Below are 16,816 nucleotides of genomic sequence, written 5' to 3' on the forward strand. Positions count from 1 at the left end.
GGTGGGATGAGGAGCAGCTGAGGGAGCCGGGGGTGTTGGTTCTGGAGAAAAGGCGGCCCAGGGGAGACCTCACTGCTCCCTGCAGCTCCCTAAAGGCATGGAGCAGCCAGATGGGCTCTGCTCCCGAGCAATCAGTGACAGGGCGAGAGGACACAGCCTTAAGCTGTGCCAGGGGAGGTTTAGGCTGGACATCGGAGTTTTCTCAAGAAAGGGCGATCAGACACCGGAGAGGTGGCGGAGTCACCATCCCTGCCGGTGCTGCAGCAAAGCCTGGAGGTGGCAGGATCAGCTTGGCACAGTGCTCTTGGGTCACAGGCTGGACTCGGTGACCTCGAAGGCCTTTCCCAGCCCAGCGGGTTCCGTGGTTCCGTGCTTCCCACAGCGGGGGCGATGCTGCGGCTGCCCCGGGCACTGCAGCGGGGGCGATGCGAGCGCGGAGCGGCGACATCCCGGGCACCTGGGGGTGACAGGCGACAGCCCGGGCACCGGGGGGAGGTGGCCCCGCTCGGCCCCGCCCCAGCCCCGCCCCGGCACGTCCGTGGGCGGGCGGGCCAGCGCTGCGGCCGCCGCAGAGCCGCGGGTGCGGAGCGCTGCGCCGGCCTCCCGCAATATGCCTCCGCTGCCCCCGGGCTGCTCGCCATGCCGGGCACCTGCGGGCGCCTCTCCGCGCTGCTCCCGGGGCTGGCGGCCGCGCTGCTGCCGATGCTGATGGTGATGGTCATGATGATGATGATGGGGCGGCCGACCGCCGCCGCCGCCAGCCGCCCGCAGCAGCAGCGAGCGGCGCTGCCCGGGGGCGCCCCCGCCGCGGCATCAGGTACCGAACCTTCATCTTCATCAGGTAGCGAACCCTCATCTTCATCAGGTAGCGAACCCTCATCTTCATCAGGTAGCGAACCCTCATCTTCATCAGGTAGCGAACCCTCATCTTCATCAGGTACCGAACCCTCATCTTCATCAGGTAGCGAACCTTCATCTTCATCAGGTACCGAACCTTCCCCTTCGTCCGGTACCGAACCCTCCCCTGCATCCGGTACCGACTTCATCCCGGCATCCGGTGCCGAATCCTCCCCTGCATCCGGTACCGACTTCATTCCTGTACCAGGTACCGAACCCTCCCCTGCTGCCGGTACCGACCCCATCCTTGCATCAGGCACCGACCCCTTCCCGGCATCCGGTACCGGCCCCTCTTCTGCATCCACACTGCTCCCCCATGCCGGGCTCCGCTCGCCCGGGGAGCCCCAAAATCGCTCCAGCGGTGGGGCTGGAGCGCGACCCGTGCAGGGAGCCCGCGGGTGTGAGTGCAGCCGGCACCGACCCGCACCCCGGGCCACCCAAGGCTGGCCTTGGCTGGCAGGGCTCCAGGGATTCCTGCTGGCAGGAATCGCCACAGGGAGATAGCCGAGCGTCCGCGGAATGGAAATGTGTATGTATGTATCAGAGACGGGTGGTTATTTCCGTGTGTATTTCTGTGTCGCTTTAAAAATAAACCAGCTGATACGTGTGCGAGCATCTTGAGCCTGTCAAATGAGTGATGGGGCTGCTGAGCTCGTTAGTTTTTGCAGCCCCTCTGCAGATGCTTCCCCAAGACCACGAAAATAATGTGCATGTTTCAGCTTCAGGCCTTAGTTTTGCAGTCAGATATTTGGGGGTACCCCTTTGCAGAACCAGAGTGAATGGTGAGGTGTCTGTACTGTCATCTGGTTAAAAAAATATATGTGTACCTGAAGTTTAGTGGCTCAGATGAGGATAAACCCAGTATTTTTCTTGCCGTACTGCCTTTCACCAAAGAATTTCAAGATGGTTTCAAGCATGAATTAAGACCTTTTAACACCAAGGCTCCATTTCAGCATATCACTGGAGCATATGTTTCATTTTTAGCATATAGGCATGCATGCTTCTGTTTCCAGTTGACTTCAGGAAGGTATAAAATGTGCTTGGTTTTAGGCAGATGGTTAATATTTTCCTGAATTGAGGCCAATTTGCAAAGCTGCCGAAGTATATTTGTTAATTAGGAAATACAAGCAAAGATATTAAATTGCAGCATTTCTTTGCAACTTCTTTAAGATGTAGGACAAGTAACTAGATTTGATAGAAAATGATCAGAGTCTTAAATTTTTCTTTATACACTCTTAAAATGCCTTGATTTGCTCTTCAGGGTTTGTTTTTTTTTTGGGTGGGTTTGTTTTTATTATTATTTTCCAAACATTAAAACTGTAGCATTTTGAAGAAGGGCATTTGATCAACATCTTGGTCCTTGTTTTTTTTAATTTCCACTGATGGTTTTTCATTAATTTGCTTCTTACCATACTTTTAGTAGAATATACCATTAATCACCAGCAAACACCACTTAAAAGGCATTGGCAGCATTTCTGACTTGGGCAGTGAACATTTTGCTCATTAAAAATTGAGTGGCAAAAAAAAAAAAAAAGGAGTTTTTCTAATTCAATGATCCTCTTTGGTTTCAGGTATTGATTTCTTTTCAAGAAGCTCTGTTACCTTATCTCCTTCAGCCCTGGCCAAGGTCTTTGTTGATGTCTAACATTTTGATGCCTGTTCTGTTGGTTTGTTGTTGTTTTTGCAGGCCCACATGCCCAGCCCTTGCTGATTTCTTTTATTTGGTATCATGGGCTCTGAGGTATGAGAGTCCAGAAAGTGTCTTCTGATCCACAGCTTTCATGTTCACTCTCAACTTATGAATGTTAAAAATTATCATTTGAGTTGATTGTCAGCATTTGTTTATGTTAGGCATAAATATATTTGTTTATATATAGGCTTAAATATAGGCTAAATATAGTTAAAGGTTTATTTCACTTATTGGCTGGATTTCTAAATGATCTTGATTAATTTTTTTCTTCTATAAAAGCTGAAAAAGCCAATGGTAGACTTTGAAAAAGATAAGCTAATTGCTGCTCTGAAATTTTTATTGCTCTGAAGAAGCTACTAAGCACCTTTGGGTTTTTTTGTGTGGCATTTCAGCAAAGCATGTAAGCAAGTTTTTGCTTTATTGACATTTTTGGAAGGAGAACAGGACTCCAGACTTGTATATAATGGATACTAATGTCTTTTTATGTTAAATAATCATCGGATGGTTCACAGCTGCCAGGTAGGAGGGACAAATGGCTGTTGCCTTTCCAGCAGAAGACTGGCAGCAGAGACATCCCCCAGTGCAAGGGGCCACTCCTGCAGCTGCTGGGGCTGCCAGCAGGCTCTGCCTTCAGCCTGCCTGGATTTGGGGTTGTGCAGGGATGGCTGTGAATTTAGGATTGTGCAGGGAGATGGCTGTGAATTTGGGCTTGTGCAGGGGGATGGCTGTGAATTAGGGTCCGTGCAGGGTGAAGGCTGTGAATTAGGGTTGGTGCACCCCAGAGCTGCCCCAGCAGAGGAGGTTTATCCTGCCTGGCTGGCAGGGCACAGAGCAAGGCTGGAGTTCACAGCCTGCTCCGTTTGACGTGTGTTCCCCTATCGATGGCCCTGTTCTGTCGAAGCTCATTACAGCGTTTTACAGATCAATTCCCTCCCGGATTAGCTGGCTCCTGCCCCTGGGATTGTTGTGCTGCCCAGGAGGGATGCTGCAGTCAGCACAGCTGTGTGGAGTGTCTGGGGTGCACACTCTGAAGTGCAGCAGGGAGACGGTAGTGGCACATCATGAGAGAAAAGGGTTTCTTGTTCATATCTTTTTTTCCCCTTAAAAACAACAATAAACTTGCCACTGCCAAGAGAAATAAGCAAATTCTGTGACAAGGCAGAGAACACATACAAGAGGGACCCAGTCCATGGAGTTATTCTGACTCGTCTCATCTCACAGATGCAGGCATTCTTCCAAATTAAAGAAGAAAATTTAAAATAAAAAATTGGAAAGCGAGAGAGACAGGCCTCTCTGGTTAGGGTGGTGATTGCTGGAGGGAAGAATCAGCCTTGCTTCTTCCTTATTCATACTGATATTTTGCATTTTCCTTGCGGTAGTTTGGAAATCTGGGCTCTGGTGTGCAGGAGCAATTGAAGAGAAGCTGCTGGGAGCTTCAGATATTCATCATCGAGGTCAGCAGGCTTGAGCACAGAATGCAGTGAATTATAGCCCTGGCTCTGATCCAGGCCAATCTGGTTTTGTTTTCCATGTTCCCTTTTCTTTATCTTTATTGAGGTGCATTCTTTACAGGAGCTGAGAGTTACGTTCTTTAATGTCCATGAGACTTGGGCTATCCTGATGTGGGGCATTATTATTATTTTTCTCTTTCTAATGCAGAAACTGCTCTATAAATAGAGCAGAGACCACTAATTGAATAAGTGATAGTTATCTGCATCAGCTCTGTGGCAGGTCTGACATGTACTGAATGAACAACATGCAGCTGTGGCAGTGGCAGCTGTCACTTCACCCAGGGTGACACACAGCATCTTCATGTTGGAGGTTTTTTACTGTGTTGAGATATTAAATTAGACTTGAACAGTGTTTTAAAATAGGTGCTTTTTTCAAGAGTGGGTAGTGCCTGTGCCTTTTGTAATCCCAGCATGACCAAGAAAAAAATTGCCCTGTTATTTGTTATAGACCATGCCCAATCTGCCTCTCATTCCAGAATTCAGGGAAAAAGGAGTTTGTTTGGGTTTGGTTGTTTCTTTTGGGTTTGGTATTCTTTTGTTTTGGTTTGGTGTTTTTGTGGGTTTTTTTATTATTTTTTTTAAGCAGATGGCTTTGCATGCAATGGGGAGATTAGCTTGGTTCTGTAGGGTAAAATTCAAAATCTGTAGCAGCTAACAGTGGTGCTGAACAAAGGAGAGGGGGGATTTGGGATTGCTGTGTGTATTTATTTGTTAATACACAAACCCCTGTTTGTTGAGGCAGATGAGATAAATATGTGATTGTTGACAATCCCAGAAGAAAATCAGAGATTACTTTTTTTACCTTCTGGAGAGAAATTCGCTGCCTGTGGAATTTGGTTCTGAGCCCATGTCTCAGCACTGTCTGCCTAATGTGAAGCTGTGCTGTAGACAAGTCACTTCTGGTTCAGAGTTTTCTAAACTCTTTTCTATGTTGTCTTATTCTTCCTGATCATTCCAGTAGGAGGAAACTTTCTCATGCTTCCTTTTGATTTGAGATACCAAAAGAGAAATATTTTCCCAAAACAACAACATGTTTGTGTGACTTACTGCTTTTTTCATCGTGGTGTTCCCTGTTTCTTGCTGTAGAATATTGTTCCTAATGACTTGTATATTGGTGTGTAGCTGATACTAATACTTGGGTATTTAGAGGAGCATTTGGTTCTGATATCTTGTTACGTTTGTCTGGGTTTGAATTTGAGCAGTAACACATAATAATGCACTTAACCCCGTGGTGTAGTGTGACTGTCTTCTTTGTCACTTGATGGAATAATCTTTGTGGTTTGCTGTCCCCAAAGTCACTGGGCTGGGGATTAGTAGGGCAGAAATAAATCCAGTTTTGTTTTAGAGCTTTGTTGCAGTCAGATACCACAAGAAAATGAGTGAGGAATTAAGAGGTGTGTGGGAGATTCTTTAGCATTCCAGCAAGGAAGGAAATTCAGTCGTTTTCATGGCTCAGCAGTTATGTAGGATACAGTTCCTGCTCAAGAAGCCAGGGCTGTCTGAGTAGAGGCTCCTGATCAGAGCTGGCATTGTTTTACACAAGCAGCAACACAACCCTCTTATCCTGTAGATACTGGAATAAAACTGGTGTCAGGGAAAAGGTTTATTTTCAGGTTAGAAATGCTACATGCACACCCCAGCCAAATGGTTTAGTGGTTTAAGCTAACTCCACCTATAGCAATAAGCTCAGAAAATGGCCTTTGATCTGCTGTTCATTTTTCTCAGGATTCCCAGCCTCTGATGTTTCCAGTGATGGCTTCTCAGCCAGGTGAGAAAGAATGCAAGACTTGGACACGTCCTGATTTGTTGGAGATGATGTTCTTAAGTGTCTGAGCTTTCTGTGCTGTTCTAGGACTTGGTAATAAAACAAAATATCAGTGAGGGCATTAGGACACTGAGAAGGGATGAAGCATCTGCAGCTGGAAATGGGAGTGAATAAGGAAAAAGAAATATTCATAGATGCACGTGCTCCAGGATATAGGTCACTCAGCTTCTAATACAGGAAAAAGAGGAATTTGGGGGTTTTCATGGTAAAACACATGAAAAAAATATGTACTATTTTTTGGGGTTTTTTTTTTTTGGGAAGAGAGTCTGCATAAACACAGGGGTACTGAGGAGCTCTGAAGAGTGAGACATCTCTCCTGAGCTGAAAGCTTGCTTTCACTGAAGCCTGTAATAAATTATGCAGCCCCATGCTCTGTACTTCAGGAAGCTTGATTTCCAGAGACTTGCCTTGATGGTAACTTTCCTTGTAAAGAACTGAGGGAGACAATGTCTTTTAGCATTCATGGAATCAGGGCCCAGGTCAGGAATGGCAGGAAACAAGGGATTAATGATGGCAGGAAGCTACCTATTGCAAGGTGGTAGTTTTTTGCAGCTCTTATTTGTTTTGCTAAAGTTTGCTTCTTGTCAGTCTGTTGGCAGAAAGCACACCATCAAAGGGCAATCGCTATGCAAAAACATTCACGGAATTGCTGTCAGGCTGAGGAAAAGGCAGGTTGAGAATTTGGAATGCAGCTGCTATCTGGGTCACTGGGGATCTGTAGCAAGCTTTCCCTGTGAACTAGCTCAGTAGATGAAGTCTTTGAAGACACAGGCAAAGATCTGAGAGGGCAGTTTATTCAAAATAAACTCAATTCTTGTTGTGTCAAACTTAGCAAAACAACACAGGTTACTTTGTTGTCTTGAAAGTTGCATATTTTTACATCACTGTATCCATGTGTAGTGAGTGGGGACTTGAGGCACAATGTGACAGTGCAAATGTGTCCTCTTCATTACTCCTGATATCGTGTTTCATTGTTAATTCATATGTTTTACATCTGGGGTGCTGTAGGAGCACCCAGGTTCTGGGATCAACCATTTCCCTGGAGCCATCAAAGTTAGTTTCCTCTCAAATAACTCTCCAGGTTGAAGCCACCAGGTCTGGTTCCTCCTGCCTCATCCTGGCTTGCCAGCTCCTGCAAGCTCCTGAACTGTCACCTTCCACACATGGCTGCCAGAAGTTGCATTCAGCAGGCTGCAAAGCAGCTGCTGCATTTCCTGCCTTGCTTCTCTGGCACTGGTTGTAGCAGAAAACATCAGGTTTTGAGAGCACTTTTCCTGCTAGCACATGTTTGAGGGGAGGATGGGAGTGTGGACAGCTTTCCAGCCAGCAGCAGGGAAGTGTATTTGCTGGGAGAAGCTGTGCTAGGGAATTTGGGATTGGAAAAGTTGAAGGGAATGAATTCATCTTGCAGAGCTCCCTAAGCCTGGTGTTTAGTAGGGTTTCACTCAAGATGTGCTCAGTTGGAACTGGCATCCCAGATCCCTTCAGCAGAGCTGGGTTCCTGGGAAAGAGCAGTCCTTCCAAACTCTGAGCCTGCAGCACAGAGCACAGGCTGCTACAGCCCCTCATCTCCCTTCCACATCTACACCAGACAGGCTGCCCAAACTTTGGGCAGCTTGCTGCCCTGGCATGTGGGGGTTTAGGTCAGGAAGGGATGACTCTTTGATCTTCCATACAGGAGAGCACCCATGGACTGTTGTGTGAGCAGGTTCTTGCTCTAGACCAGTCCTGCGTGTGGAGGACCCTCCAAAGCTCATGTGTGGCACCAGCAGTTCTGTCCAGCAAAAAAAATCATGTGCTGTGAACTTCACAAGCAGCTGTGGGTTGTTTGGAAGGACGTGGATAAAGTCTCCTCCAGTCTCAGCTGGATGAGCTGCCCTAACTCTCCAAAGGATCCTGGCTGTAAGCAAGTTGTGAGTTCTTGTGAACGCCACAGTGACAGGTCTGCAGCCCATGGCACTTGGATGGCATCACCCTGGTGATGTGTGGCCCTGTCTGATGTAGCTCCTGGAAGCCATCTGTGTGCCCTGCTGGGGTGGGCAGGCCTGGCAGTGATGTTCTTGCCTGTCTCTGTGTGTGCATAAGCCCCCTAAGTCTTACCAAGGGCAGGCATGAACCCTTATTCTTTCCCCTCAATTTCTTGTCCTTATTTTTCTTCCCTGTTTGTTTTATCCCATGGACTCAAAGAGAGCCTCTGCTGTCTGAAAGAAGTCAGGCTTCAGGGCACAATTGTCACAATGTGGAAATGAGGCAGTTGCAGGGTCATTGCCTCCTGCTGGACTTCCACATGACCCTTTCTCCAGCATTCTGCATTACTGTTGACAGTGCCAGCTACATAAGAAACTGCAGTTCTACCAAGGCAAGAGTTGGCCTCTTGTCGAGATTACATGAAATAAATTGTGGCTTGTAGTGGGTTAGAGAGCAAAAACCAGTTTTGCCCCTCTACCTTGTGATTTTTCCTTGCCCCATTTTGAAAAAAGTGCTGGTTTTGGTGTGGGCCTTACCTGAACCACTGGCAGCTGTACAAGTTAAGCTGCGTGCCAGCTCTGGTGGGAAATGTTGGGGTTTTTTTTAGTGTGTGTTGAACACGATGCAGTGTTTATGAGTGTGAGGCAATGTGCATTAGGAGGTCATGAAACAGAAGAATAGAGAGAATCTCAGAGCTGCTTCAACATATCCCCAGCAGCCTGTGGTTGAAAGCCATTATTGATGTGCCCACTGCATCCCAGAAGTGCTCTGGGGTCTGTGGAGCGTCGTGGGATTGATGAGGGCTCCAGCCTGTGCCTCTGAGTGTTGGCTTGGGTGCTTTCACTAAACACAGTGTGGCTACAGGCAGATCAGCTGGAGCCCTGACTCATTGTGATACAGCTTATTGTGGAGGAAAGAGCTGAATTTAGGTGGATTTTTTTTGTTTGTTTGTTTCAGTGTGGTCCTTAATAGTTCATCTGCCTCTTCTGAAAATTTTTCTTGTGTTTCACATACATTTATTTTTCTTTATTTCTCATTAATATTTCACCTGTATTTAATGCTTGAACCTTCCCACTGGTGTGTGCATGTAGCTTTCAGGGTTTGTGTTGTAGGTTGTTTTAGTTTCAGGTCTGAGCAACCCTTTCATTACTCCAACTGATTTTACTTTTAGAATCGTTACTATTACTGTTTTCACTTACTGCAAGAGTTATCAAGTAAGGCCACGCAAGACAAAGTATATATTTTCATCCCATTTTCCATAATGAAGCAAGGAATTTGCATCAGATTCTGAGCCCCAAATTATCACAGGATGGTATACTCCAGGTAAAACTTTCAGACAGATTTGCTAAATGTATTAAAATTAGCAGCTGAAATAAGTGAAGATGATACTTGTTGGTTTTATTGTCTGTGATTTGAGAGTAACTGAGGATCTGGGTGGGTGTTTAGGCTGGAGGGGCCATCAGGGGCATTCTTAAAGCAGCGTTGGCACTGAACTCACATCTGGGAGCTCTTTCCTGAAAGGCTGCAGGGCTGGGGAACTCCTCTGGACAACCTCTCCCCATGGTTGTTTATCCTTAGAGAGTGAAGCAAACCCCTTGTCCAGTCAGATCCCTGCCTGCAGCTGGGGGCTGTTGCCCTGCCATGCATCCCAACAGAGCTCTTGGCCCTTTATCAGCCTGGGTGAGGGAAGGCTGTTGTTTAGAGCCCCCAAAACCTTCCCTGTGCAAGGTTAAACAAGGCTCATGTCCTTCATGTGCCTCCCCTAGTGCATGCAAGCTGGGACAGAGTGGAGTTACATCCTCTGCTGCAGGTTTGGGGCTGTTTCATAAACATGATGCATGCAGTTGGCTCAGTCTGCTGAAATAGATCCTGGTGTGTAGCATGGCTATGAATCTTGGCAAAAACACCAAATCTTTTTATTATTAATGACTCTGCATGAGCAAGGCTCCCAAATGAAACTGGTTGGAACGTTCTCATTGTCTGTGAGGTAGCAAATCTGATTGGTAATTTCTGTGTGCTCATCTGAGCTATACTGGAGAGGAGGTCAATGATGTCAAGATATTTGAAAATATTGTCCATTTTGCTGGAATGAAGGAGGATATGCTTGCCCTCCCCACCTATTATAGACTCTAATTGGATTTTAAAAAGGTTTTTCATGTAATTGTGGAAAATATTTTTCCTCTGTTTTGAAGCATTTCATTAAGTGACTGAACAGGAGAAATGAGTAGATTTATGTTGGGTAAATGCAGGATTTTGGTAGACTGGGTGTTTAGAACAATAAAAACTGTTAATAACATGAATTATGGCATGTGATAAATATCACAGAAGCTTATTCCATTGTTTCTGGGAGCAAAGGACAAAACTTGCTCTCACTGGGCTGCAGTGGAGAGTTTCTTTGGATTACAGACCACTGAGGTTGAGAAAATCCTCTAATTAAATTCAGCATGAGACCCACTGAAACATTTGTGAGACCCTGCATAGTTTGGGTGCAGTGTTGGGCAAAAGAATCTGTCATGGCTGTTTGCCTCTTAATTAGTTGTCAGCTTCCTTCTCCCCCTCTTGTTTTTGTTGGGTGTTTTTCCTTAAGCACAGTAGAGAAAACCTGTCCCTCTTCTTCAGTGTTCCGTGGCACAGATTGCCCCAGAAATACTTGAGTGGATTTGTTTCCCCCCAGTCCAGCTGGCACAATCTCAGAGGTGCTGAATGAATCTTGAGTATTTGGGGGGAGAAGAAATTGTTCACTGCCCCGTTCTTAGCCTTGGTGCCAACAAAACCATTTCCACCCTCCTAGAAAGGTTTCCATGGTGCTAAGTCGTTTTCCCATTTCTCCCTACAGGACTTTGGGCACCTGCTGGGAAGGGAGGGCTTGTGTTTGTGCAGGAGGCAACACAGCTGGGGCCTTCAGGTGGCTGCTGGAGCACTTGCTGTCAGGACTCCGAGCAGCAGTGCCTGGGTCATTAATGAACCCAGCACTGGCACTCACCTGCACGGCATCCTGGGCCCACAGCAGCTGTGATCTTTGTTTTGCTCTGCCTTGTGACCTGATGTGACAGAAGTTTCTCTTGTTTTAAACCTTTTTAAACTCTGAGCAATAATATTTATTTAAATTTAGTGGGAATCTGCAATCATTTTTCTAATACCCACTGCTGTGTTTGTTGTTTTGTGATTTTTGATCATCCACTTTATGAAACTCAAGTTTAATGAACATTTCTATATGAAAGAGACTGTGGCTTGTTGAGTGGTCTTGCTTTGTTGCTGCAATATGGATTTCCTAAATCTTGCAATAAAAAAATTCCCATTGCACGTGTGCAGAGCTACCCTTAGGGAATGTTGTCCTGCAAACTTTAAATTCTATTTTCTCCATATATGCCTTTATACAATGCCCTTCTTCCAAGGGATTAGAGGGTCTTTTCCTGCAGGTGAAAGACAGACATTGCAGCAGCATTACAAATATCTTTCTTGAAGGAGTAATATGAGGTTTTACAGCTTTAGGGGAAGAAAAGCATTCTCAGACAAGGGTAGTGACCAGGCTGTTATTGAAAAATATCTCTGAATGCAACAGGAGTTGTCCTTTGCAATTAGTGAGTAATGTGTACTGATGTTTGAATTTCTGGTTTGTGGGCTGTATTATGCCACAGCATCTGTGGATGCCTATCTGTCTTTGGGTTTCACAGCATTAAATGTCATGTTTGAACAGGTGCTGCTTTGTTTTCCTGTGATTTTTTTTCCCCTCCTTCTGTCAGATTGAGGGTATGTTTAAAATTGCAGGTTTTTTTTCTGCCAATTCCACTCACAAGCCACCACTAGGAATTCTGCAAGACAAATCCTGTACCTGACCCATTAGGATTGGAAAAAAAAAAAAAGATTCATGTTTCACGGATACTGGAATATTCTTTCTGTCCAAGTGTATTACTGTTAGAGGGTAGGTTTGACAAATCATTTGAAATTGTCTACAAGAAATGGTCACATTTTGTCAAGATGCTGCTGCTGGCTGATTTATTTTTGCTGTGTAAGTCCTGAAGGTTTAATTGTAAAGTTCATCAGTGGGAAATCCACATTGTTGGCTTACCCTCTAATAGGCACTTGCCCATTTTTCTTGAAGATGTATAATGTATTGTGGAGTTTATATATAAACCTCATATTTAAAATAGAGTATTAAGAAGATTTTTAAATATTCCCCTTTGTACTGTTTTCCCCAATATTCTGTAACAAACTGAATTTTTAATATTTTCATTCCCTCAGCTCTGATGCAAGGTAAAATGATGCTGGCAGTGATTTAAAAAAAATGAAAGAGTAATGTTACGGGTTTAATATTAGCCAGTCAGTAAACTGAAATGAAAAAAATAACCTTATAATGGCCTCTGAAATGCCTGGGCAAAGCTGTTTTATTTTGTAGATTTTGCGAGCTCTTTCTACTATATGCTTGCTCATTTTAATCTCTTTCACTTGCAAATTTATCTTAATTTGAAAGGTAAATTTTATTTAAGATTTTATTCTTGTAATATTAATAATTTATCTCACTTATATCAAATTACAGAAGATGACATTTAAAATAAAAGACTCCTAAATAAGTGAAGCTCTGCAGCCTGCAGCATTTCATCTTGTCTGCTGTCTGTCTCCCTTGCCCCAGGAAGGTGAATTTCTGCTTCAGTCTTCCATAGTAACCACAGCTCCGAGAGCCAGGCTGGCTGATTCAACAAAATAGCAGCAAATCAAAATGCAGAGTTGCTATGGCAATTTTAATTCTCATAGGTTTAGTGTGTCCTGTGAATTCCCATGTTCTGTCTCGGGTGATGACACAGGCTGATTTTAATTTGTGAAGAAGGCACAAATGGTGGAAAAAAACATCTTGCAACTCCTCACCAAATGAGTACCTTGCAGCAGTACATGCTGTGCACTTAAAATTATTCCAGTGAATTTTTTAAATGACATAAATGCCATGCAGTGTTAAAGGAGTACAGAGGGGGAATTAAATCCCATCTAACCTTCATGGCTGCTTTCCTGCCTGAATTTCATGGCTCTTGCTTAGGTAGCCCATAAAAATATATCAAGGGGAATTTTCCTTCTATTTTCTATTTCTTACCAGGAGCACTTCAAAGTGCTTGGGGGTGTGTTCCCACTGGGTAGGAGAGTGAGTGGTTAGCAGCTTTATGGATTAGCCTGATGCCATTCTGCTGCACTTCTTACAAGCAGGATCCTTCCAGGAAGGTGTTCATTGATTATGCAGCAGGAATCATCAGGGATACTGCCTATGATCATCTGGTTTATTTCATTGATTTTGCAGGACCTTAATTTCTTCAATATTTGGTTCCTGTCAACGTTTGTGGAATGATTATTGTGCTTATGCAGTTTGTTTATGCATCTGGTCTCAGCCCTTGGGTGGAAGTGTAACACTTCTAATGGCAGAACACATCTGGTTGTAGAAAATGGCCATTTTTGTTTATTTGTTCAAATAAGTCATCAGATCAGTCCTCTCATATATACAGCAGATCTTCAAATTGAAAAAGCTATATATGCCTATGCAATCATACAGATTTTGAATACTGAGGCCATCCAGATTATAAAGTAATCCAAATACATTAAAATAATTGCAAGTACTAAAAGTTTGCATTTTTTAAAATGTTTTTTGTCTTTTTTTTTTTAATGTGAACTCAAGGTAGTGCTGCAATCAGTACCTGTGCAAGTGTGTCATGGAATGAGATGGATGGGAATTTAATGTCTGTTGGGAACTGCAGACATCATTATACTGGGCAAATATCACATCAAAGTGTGGCAGCTCAAGTTTGCCAGAGGTGAATATTGGCCATATTTAGTCCTGATTAAATTTCATCTTGCCTTTCAGTTACTTCTGAATTTGGAGGAACTGATAGCAAAAGTTGTAAGGGAGAGCAGTTTATTGGTTTACACTGACCTAATGTCTATTGACTATTTTAGAAATTCCTTCAGTGCCTAAGTACTAATGAGGCATAAATTAATATTTTTCAACAAGTATTCAATGACAGGATTTCTAGTAAGAATGTTTTGCAGTTTTCTTTACCTCTCTCTTCAAAAAACAAATCTCCTTTCCTCTTGTTGTTTGCTTAAGATTTATATTTACTTATGCACACAACTCCATACAAAATATAAACCCCTGAATAGATAAGGAAAACCATTATGTTAAAGCGAAAAAAAAGATTCTGCTGAAGTGAAACAAAATTGTTGTCAGTAAATAAATGCAACTAATAACTTTTTTTTTTGTGAAAACATGAGTAAAATGCAGTGTTAATTCCATGTAAAAGTGGTGCCATGTCTGTGAATACTTTGGCTGGGAAAAAATGGACAAGGTATGACTCATATAAACATTCTATTTCACTGGTGTGTTCGGTTTTTTTCTTTGTTTATTTACTTTTGTTTCCAATGAAAATCCCTTTAAGAAGGGAAAAAGGCTTTGTTCTTTCCTGTGAAATATACAACACTTGCCAGTCAGCTTCCTCATGCTGTCTGATACAGTTTTATTACCATATGAAGCTGCATTTGGGGTCTGTTCTGAACTAAATAAATAACTAGTCTTCGACCTACTAATTTACTTGGAACCTTGAAGTTTTCTGTGGATCATGCTAATTTCCCAGAGGCAAACCCCTGGCAGTTTTTCAGTCTGCTAGATTAGGAGTGTCCCTTTAAAGTGCTCACCCTGACGGGTTTGATTCAGTGCATTTAATTTCATGTAATAAATTCACCACTCTTTTTAGTGTGATCCTTGTAGAAAGCCTCATCTTTGGAAAAGTATTTTTTTCATAATCAGTGATCTCACTGGCTAAAATATTACAGGGACTCCTCATCACAGAGACAGCTCCAGGATGGATTGAATTGTGGAGGAAGGAGACTGAGCAGAGCTCTGCAAAGGAAGGAGGACACTGTGAAAGGCCAGGGGAAATAGGAAGGGATTTTTCAGAGCACAGTGAAGGAGCAGAAAGCAGGAGTATTTTTGTTTGAGATGACAGCAGACTGTTGGGTTTACATCTCTTCCTGCATTTTGTTCAGCTCTTAAGAGCAAAGGCACCCAGTTGTTCCAAGAGATGCAGCCCCTCCTTGATGTGGCACTGAGCAGTCAGAATAGAGCGTGAAAGGTGTTCTCATGCTCTGTTTTTAATTTTCCCAATAAGGTGGGAGGAAGGGCCTCCTGAAATGATGCATGTATTGACATGAATGAACTTCTAGTAAATAATTTCCATTTCCTCCTAGCTCATGTACAGATGCCTGACAGTTCTGGCACTGTGGGCTGCATGTGTCTGTCACAGAATAGCTGTGATATCAGAGAGATAAGGTGAAATATGGAAGTGTTTCTCTGTATCTGAAATAAAGCATTATTTGAAGCAAATATAAAAGAATTTGCTTGAAAAACTCTCAGAATTAGAATATAATTGGGCTTTTTTCCCCAGCAAAAGCTCACTTGAGTAGCCTGAAGTGTGACAAAGCTTAGGCAACAGTGTGCTAATTTTTTTTTAATTTCTAGTCTGTTATACTTTTTTCTTGACTGTGAAGCAGAAGATTGGTGGAAGCACCTAGATCTGCCAAGATTGGGTTAAACTACAGCAAAAATTACTGTAAGAGCCTTTCTCTGTGTAAAAGGGACTGCCTGTTCCCCCAGGATCTACCTTTTGCTCCCTCGTAATTGAGATTTTGTAGATGCCTTCTGTGGAAATTGGTTGACCAGAAATAGGGCAGTGGGAATACTGTGGTGTCCTACTTTCCAGACCCTGTTTTGCTGCTTTGTCCTTGGAAATTGGTAATGTGCTCTGTGTCACTGCAAAGATGTTTGCCAAAGATTCTCTTAAATACACATCCTAAAGTTTGATTTTGCATTAAAATATTTTAAGGGAGTGCAGAGCTACAGAACAGTTCTGTGTGGATAATGTGGATTGGCTGTTCATATTCAAATGCAGCAAATGCTGATCACCTCTGCTTCAGTTTTTTTAAAAATCTCTTTTATGGTTTCTGTATTGTTTAAAAGCAGTAAAACATCAATATCTTTTCTCCAAAGGGCATTTCAAAGTGCAGCCTCTACTTGCTTTAAAATTAGAGCCATAATGCTGCCTCTTTGTCTAAAGATCAACCTAAATAAGGCAATTTTAGCAATTGCTGCAGTCTGTGCCTGTCCTTATGTACCCCTGTTCTTCACCCATCACTTTGGGGTTTGTGTTGAGTCCCTGGCTGGAAAGTTTGAACTCCCAGAGTGATTCTGGAGAGGGGTGGTGCAAACTTAAGCTCCTGCTAAGTGCAAGAGTGAGACTGTCAGTAGTTGTCAACGCGCAAGTATTTTCTTTTTGCAGCCAGGTGGAATGATTGCATTTCTTGTCCTAAGCAGGTGTTGTTCTTATCTAAATCTAAGTTTCTCTCTTCCTGATTTTTACAGCTGTTTGGGTATTTGCTGAATTTTCTCAGACCTTTTGTGAACAGTGTGAGCTTCTTCTCAGTTCAGTCATAAATTGTTGAAAATGAAATAGGTGGATTGTACTTACAACTAATTAATAAAGACAAAGTAAAAATTGCACAGGCCAAAACACTTGCAGTGTATTTTTTTTATATTAGCAGTGTTCCATTTTAGGGAGCAAAAATAATGTTCTGCTATTTATTTTCTGCTTCTGTTTTAAATCAGAGGAGTAGCACATAAAACATCCTTCTGAAGAATCACATAATTAGTTTCTAAATGAGATATCCTGATACCAATTTGGAGTAGAGGGAATGATTTGTGCAGAGTTAGAAGGATCTTTATACATGTACATGCCCATTTGTACTAGGGTCTATAAATTACTGCAGGGAGTATGAGAGGATAAAAGAACACTGAAGCCTCCATTTGGCTGCAGTGGTTATTAATTAGATTTGCAGGTTATTTGATAGCTATGAGAAGCATAATTGAAAACCAGCCAGAGAGCTCACCCCAGCCTG

At 43.4% G+C, this 16,816-nt stretch overlaps 1 protein-coding gene across 4 annotated transcripts in view; it reads left to right on the plus strand.

Annotated features, from left to right (window-relative positions):
- Nucleotides 1-375: 375 nt before the first annotated feature.
- FAM171B (family with sequence similarity 171 member B) overlaps nt 376-16,816 on the plus strand; it is a 37,999-nt gene continuing 21,558 nt past the window's right edge. The window contains exons 1-2 of one of the 4 annotated variants that reach the window (XM_064433773.1): nt 376-817; nt 914-961. In XM_064433773.1, the coding sequence (XP_064289843.1) occupies nt 391-817; nt 914-961 (475 nt within the window). In that variant the 5' untranslated portion in view covers nt 376-390. Of the gene's footprint in view, nt 842-913; nt 962-16,816 lie in introns of all 4 variants that reach the window. The other 3 variants (XM_064433774.1, XM_064433776.1, XM_064433777.1) reach the window with 3 other exon arrangements.

The sequence above is a fragment of the Passer domesticus genome, chromosome 10, assembly GCF_036417665.1.
Source record: "Passer domesticus isolate bPasDom1 chromosome 10, bPasDom1.hap1, whole genome shotgun sequence".
NCBI classification, from domain to species: domain Eukaryota; kingdom Metazoa; phylum Chordata; class Aves; order Passeriformes; family Passeridae; genus Passer; species Passer domesticus.